The sequence below is a fragment of the Silene latifolia genome, chromosome Y, assembly GCF_048544455.1.
Source record: "Silene latifolia isolate original U9 population chromosome Y, ASM4854445v1, whole genome shotgun sequence".
In the NCBI taxonomy this organism is placed as follows: Eukaryota; Viridiplantae; Streptophyta; class Magnoliopsida; order Caryophyllales; family Caryophyllaceae; genus Silene; species Silene latifolia.
Window position 1 is genome coordinate 63,354,127 of NC_133538.1, and position 7,034 is coordinate 63,361,160.

General features: G+C 41.4%; 1 protein-coding gene across 1 annotated transcript; it reads left to right on the top strand.

Annotated features, from left to right (window-relative positions):
* The first annotated feature begins 2,040 nt into the window (after positions 1-2,040).
* LOC141628216 (uncharacterized) lies at positions 2,041-5,815 on the top strand. The gene is made up of 5 exons (XM_074441386.1): positions 2,041-2,063; positions 2,153-2,954; positions 5,014-5,160; positions 5,258-5,409; positions 5,518-5,815. The coding sequence occupies exons 1-5, from the start codon at positions 2,041-2,043 to the stop codon at positions 5,813-5,815; spliced, it is 1,422 nt and encodes a 473-aa protein (XP_074297487.1).
* Positions 5,816-7,034: the final 1,219 nt, after the last annotated feature.

Below are 7,034 nucleotides of genomic sequence, written 5' to 3' on the forward strand. Positions count from 1 at the left end.
TGACAAACTCCTTCTTTATAATGTCAAACTCTAATTGTTATATGTATGACTATACTTTTAATTAGTTTCCATTCATAGAGTTATACAATATATGCCTACAATTATACAATTTATACCTGGATATATACAATATAAAGCTAGAGTTATACAATTTATACTTTGGAGTTATACATTAGATGCCTGGACTTATACCTGGAGTTATTCCTGGAGTTATTCATTATACTGTATATGCTTACAGTTATACATTGTATGGCCAGAGTTATACATCTAGGACTAGAGTTATACATTACATGACCAGAGTTATACTTTCTATTGCTAGAGTTATACATTTTATCGCAGTCATTTGTTGTATAACTCTGATTACATGTTGAATAACTTCTGCTGTCATAATGTATAACTGGAGTTATACAATATTTGGTTAGAGTTGTACACTTTATTCCTGGAGTTATACAGTATATGCCTAGAGTTACACATTAGATAACTTGTTATTATATGTATAACTGTACTGTTAATCTGAATCCCTTTTTGTTTGTCAGCTACAGATGGATGTTGTACCAAGTACTGAGAAGGAGTGATTCTCGGGTTCAAAGTTTGACCCTTTTATAAATGTTGTCATTTGTTGTATAACTCGATTACATTTTGAATAACTTTTGCTGTTAGAATGTATAACTCTTGATATTTCCTGATTAACTCTATTATCAGAATGTATAACTTTTCTTATATTTTGTATAACTCTGACTATCTATTGTATTACTTTAATTCACAGTATGTCTATTTCTTTGTTCCAAATATCTCTAATTGCAACTACAGTATGTCTAATTTTGTGTGTTGTCCTTGCTTTTCCCCAGATGGTTGAGGCCAAGCCAAGGGTAAAGAGGGTGCATGAAGTAACGGTTTCGTGTCGACCTCAAAGACTTGTCTCTGTCATTGAAAAGCTTAATGAGGATCGGTGTCATTTGTTAAGAAAATTGGGTTTGGTGGCCTTTTGGAACTCAAGATTAGCAACTTCCCACTTGCACACGTTCTTTGTTCTTGGAGTCCTTCTCTCGACGGGTCATATGTGTTCGGGGCTTCGCGGAAGAAGGAGTTTATGATCAGTAAGCATGACGTGCATGATTGTTTCTTGTTACCTTTTTTGACCCTCTCCCTTTGGTGCCCTGTGAGCTCGCGAAGGGGTCCACCGATCCCGAGAATAAGGAGCTGAAGGATAAATGGCGGCAAGCGTACGGGGTGGCCAAAGGGAATAGTGCAATACCCTTAGGGAAAGTTTTCAAGCAACTTATGGAGTACGAGGAGGCGGACGATCAATTTTGCCGCCTATTTGTTTTGTTCTGTATGTCTTCATTCCTCGCACCCACCCCAAACAACGGGATAGATTGGAAGCTGTTAAGGGCTGTAGAAGATCCTGAAGCCATCCCGCATTTTGACTGGTGCTCTTATATTTTGGACATGACGGTGAAAGCGGGGTCAGACTGTAAAAAGGGGGTAACATTGTTGAACGGGTGTATCCCCTTCCTCATGATAAGCTACTTTCAGCGATATGATTACAAGGGTAAGCCTTTTGAACATGATCTACCTTTGATTAAACATTGGGATGAAACTGCGCTTGTAGAGAGGGTAAAATTTGAGGTGGGTCAAGGGGGATTGGGTACTTTAACCTTGTCTAAGACCAGGTATCCAAGGTGCCTTCAAGACCCCTCTTATGGAAGGAGTGTGGACAGTAGCAGCCTCAGCGGCCCGCGTGAACCCAAACAACTGTTGCTAACAGCCCCCCCACCCCCTCTCTCCTGCCCAAGTTTTGAGAAGAAGTTCCTTCAGATAGAACTACCAGCAGGTGTCGAGGATGACCAGGAATTGAAAGCTAGGGCTGTCGATGTAAGTGCAAACTATTATATATTTCTGCAGATGGATTCTGTTTCAGCTTAACGTACCCATATATTATAATATAACTAACTTAGTGTACTTCTTGGATTCAGGGTACTCACGAGCTTTATCTACAAATGCAAAGGAACGCTATTGTGTTCTATTCATGGTACGCACATGCAACCGCACGGATCAAAGCTGTAACTAGTGATCCGACGGGCCTAAATCCTAGTCAGGCCTCTCAAGAATTCTTTGAGGGTGAAAAGATTCAAAAGTACGTCATTTGAAGGCGAGCAGTTGCGAGAAAGGTGAAGGTTTCTGTGGGTAACGCTCCTGCATTTGGAGAGGTAGTTACTGAGCCTCCCAAAAAATCTGACGGAATCGATGCATCTACGCGTCAAATAAGTGAAGTTCTGTCTAGTCTCGCCAATGATGCGGGTGGCAGGGGTGGTAACCCCCGTGTTGAGCCGCGTCTAGAGTCCGTCAAAGCCGAGACACCAACGAAATCAGTTGCAGTTTCATGGTCAAAGATTATGGAGGAAGTGGGAGGTGATACAGTCGTTTCTAAGCCGTTGTCACCTGATAGCCCAGGGTTAGAGGATCAAGTTGTGTGCACCCCCGCCCCAACTGTCAGAGAACTGTTGTTGGAGGCGCGTTACACCGAGGAGGAAATTGACGAAACTCTTGGACCGTCAAAGGACGATGAGGCTCGTCTCTGGAAAGGTGATGAGGGGCATGAGCACGTTCATGGGGACGGATTGAATGAAAATGCTGAAAATGGTGGAAGATTGTCAGACACTGACCATGAAGGAGCAGCAGACATTGTAGGCCAAGCTGACGGACGGTCAGAGAATGCTGAATCTCGCCCCGTGGTAGGTGATGAGGTGCATGAGCAAGTTCATGGGGAGGGATTGCAAGAAAATGTTGAAAGATTGTCAGACAATCAACCGTCAGAAAAGGCGATGGAAAAATCTACGGTCCCAGAATTGGGTTTGGACACACAAGAATTGATGGAGTGTCTGTTTTCTACTGCTGAAATGAAGGAAGCTGCATGTGGACTTCCAGCGTACGGGAGTGGTCCTGGTGGCGAGGTAAGTTTTTTAATTTGCGATAAATACTTTTTATACAATGGTTTTTTTTTTTTTTTTGTTTATTGGTAGTGTATAACTCTATGTTGATATAGTATAACCTTGTTGAAACTTATGTTGAGGCCTTGTAACTGTAGTATAACTGTAACGGCCGGTTGGTACAACTCTTAACCAGTATACGACTACAGTTATACAGTATATGACTAGAGTTATACAATAGATGCTTTAGAGTTATACATTAGATAGCTGGAGGTATATCTAGAGTTATACAAAGAGAGTTATACATTATAGTGTATATGCTTACGAGTTATACATTATATGGCCGTAGTTATACATTTTATGCTTACGTTATACATTTTATGGCCAGAGTTATACGTTTGGCGTTTAATTTTGTTATTTTTCATTCAGGCCACTTTGAAAAAGGATGTAATTGAGAATGTTGAACAACATTCTAACAATGGGGGAGTAAACGTAGATGTTGTCGAGGGTGCGGAGATCACCCGGGGGAATCCTTCAACTGAATGTACTGGAAATGAAATCCCCCTGACTTTCATAAGCACGGCAGAGGTGAATGAGGCATTTGCCGGGGTTGAGGAGCGAACGATTGGTGCTGCCAAAGAAGGTTTGGTAGTTGAAATCGCTGGTGCTAGGGTTGAGCCGGTTGCACCACCCCCACCCCCTATTTATGTGCCGCGATGTGACATGATCCACCATCCTTTCTTACTGCATTCAACTTTCCCCCTTCCGTGTATGGACATTGTACCTGAGAACCTAGGTTGTTCTCGGGATTGCGGGGCACCCGAACCTGACCAGCTCGTATGCTCACAGTGGTTGCGATTTAACAAGGAACGTTTCAGGACGGTGTTCAGGGTGAGGAAGGATGTAATGGATTATGTCTTTGATCAATTCCATGACCATAAGAAAATGTAAGTATAAGATAAGGTTTACCTATATTTCAATACGACAGTCAAACAGGCCATGAATCTTTCCCCTTGATGCGTGTCTCAATTTTGCTAATCCTTTGTAGGGAACAATTGGTCACATATCCGACTCCAAACTGCATAACGCGTATTGATCTCCAGTCGTTGATGCCCGGGGCTCAGATTTTGGGCAATGTCATTGACTGCTGGTCTGTTCTACTCAATCAGCTTATGCACGCGAACACCGCAAATTGTTTCAAGTTTATTGTTTCTTTGGCCTAGGTCACACTGTAAGTGTGCTCGAACTCCGCCAGTTATTTGTGACAAACTGTACGTAACTTGTGATACAAGCTGCCAACCCCCGTTTATTATTTTTATAGGACCTAGCAATTGCAATTTGGGAAGGCAGGAAGAAAAACTTGGTTGTTGATAATTCTGAAGGCTTTTGTGCCTCGTGGGACATGTGGCAAGAGTCGTGTTCTAGCCCATTCCAACTGGACTCCGATATGGTGAGCTCAGATATCAATATAGAGACATTTACATACTGGAACTATACATTATTTTCCAAGAGTTTAACAGTATATGCTTAGAGTTGTACAATATATGCTTTGGAGTTAGGCCTGGAGTTATACCTAGAGTAATACCTGGAATTATATACTACACTGTATATGCTTACAGTTATATATTTTATGGCTAGAGTTATACATTCTATTGCAAGAGTTATACATTATATAACTCTAGCTTTCAGAATGACTAGAGTTATTCGTTGCAGGACTGAAGTTATACATTATTTTGTGTAGAGCTATACAGTATACGCTTAGAGTTTCGATGAGTGGCTAACCTCACTCCATAACTCTGGACATATAATGTATAACTCTTGCCATAGAATGTATAACTCTATGCACATAAAGTACAACTGTAAGCATATACAGTATAATGTATAACTCCAGGCAAATGCTTACTGCACATAATGTACAACTGCAACAATATACTGTGTAACTCTAGAAATTGATTGTACAACTCTACTCATATAATGTATAACTCTAGCAATAGAAAGTATAATTCCAACTTCGCACAATATGTATGCCTCTAATCTGCTTATTATGTTTTATAACTCATAGATTTTTGGTGCATGTGTGTAGGTTTTCGTCCCGGTAAGCACTGGTGATGAAGATCATTACTCTTGCATTTGTATAAATTTCCTGTCGGAGCAGATCGAGTATCTTGATAATCGTTCTTACGAGGACGATCTTCTGAAATTACCGTACGGAGGGATTGCGCGTATTACTGTAAGTCCTATCAAACTGGTGACTAGATTAATTATTATCTCCATTTGTTTTCTTAATTGGTAATCCGCTTTTAAACGCCTTGCCTAACTTCTGCCAGGCTGATGCAATGGGAAAGTATATGGCCTACAAAGGGCTCGACAAAGGCAAGAAAGTTGAAGGGTTTCCTTTTGTCAACATTAAATTCAACTGGCAGGGAGCAGGACATACTGCCAATGACTGTGGTCTTTATGTCATGGTTCATATGTTGCTGTACTGTGGAGAGCCATTCGACTGTACCCTAGGGACTAAGGAAAGCAATGACCTCATGCGAGCGGAAATTGCTGCAACCCTTGTCCTCAGTGACATTAACTTGGACAGGGAAGAGGTGCTATCTAGGGTAACAGCTTTTAAGGAGCTTAAAGACCGTGAAATGGAGGAGGCGCGTGATAAACAGAGGATAGCCGGCAACCCAAGTGGAAGGAAGAGAGGTGTTGGATTCGCCGGAGAGAACAGTTCTGCTAAACGACCCTGCTCCAAAGTCAGTCCAACCTATCAGACCCCACCTTCCAAAGTAGCCCTGGGCCGGACGCCGTCCAGTCGGGCCCTCTCAGCTGTTAATAGCCGCTCCGGGGTAAGGGCGACGGCCTTGGTTGCACCAAATATGTCGGCGAACTAGACGCCGACCTTACCGTGGTCGCCAAGATGATGAAGATGAACAAGGCATTAACTAGGGACATCCCGGTGTATCGCAAACAAGTGGCTGACTACGTTTTTCTTGATGACTACAAATTTCCAAATGAGTAAGCTGTCTAAAATCCTATTTTTTTATCATATTAAGTTTTATTAATATAGACACATTTCCATACTGGGAATTCTACCGTATTTTGAGTAGAGTTTTACAGTATATGCTCAGAGTTGTACAATATATACTTTGGAGTTATACATTAGAGGCCTGGAGTTATACCTAGAGTGATACATGGAGTTATATGTTTCATCACTGAAGTTATAAATATCGTTAATGGGGTTACACATTCCTAAACTGCAGTTATACGTTTCACCAGTGAAGTTATGCAGTCATTTTAATAGCAGTTACCTTCCCATTTAGTATACGTTATAGCCTGATTAACTCCTGCTGTCTGAACTACAGTGAACCACTTGTGAGTTATGGATGGCACGGAACAATTAATAGGTTGCAAATGTTGTCTATGCTCCCTGAGACGCCAATGGATGAAAAAGTGATTGAGTGTTGGTCCTTGTTGCTTAATCGATTGGAGGCAGAGGATTGCGGGCTTTTTCGTTCGTCTTTCTTCGGTATCCGTCATATGGTATGGTCCTAATCAATCCCTTTAATATGTTATAAGAGTTGCACATACCCTCTTTAAAACTTTCACAGTGGAAATTAAGTCTAAAGTTATACATTCCTGCCCTGGAGTTAAACATTTTGTTTTGAGGAGTTATTAACAACCAGTATGAACTCAGGCATTCTTCATTATGCTATAAGAGTTACTGTGCAACTCCAATGCACAACCCCTATAACTCCACTGGTATCCTCACACATATACTGCTACTTGAACAGGAAATAATCTTGAACCTTGTGCGAGACCCTGTCCAACAAACACCGGACACCGACAGGTTGTACAATACGTGGGACGTATTCCGAACCGACTGTGGGACAGATTTCAGCTTCAAGGCTGATTTAATCTTCGTACCCATTAAGATTGAAGCCCATTATGCATGTGTGTGTATCAACTTTAATTCTAGGACGATTGATCTTCTGGACTGTAAGTACTATTCAAGTCCGCGGCAATCGGAGATATGCAAAGCTGGTCACATTGTTGTAAGTGGAATTAAATTGTAATTATGTTCAACAACTAAAAAGTGGGGTCACCGCTTTT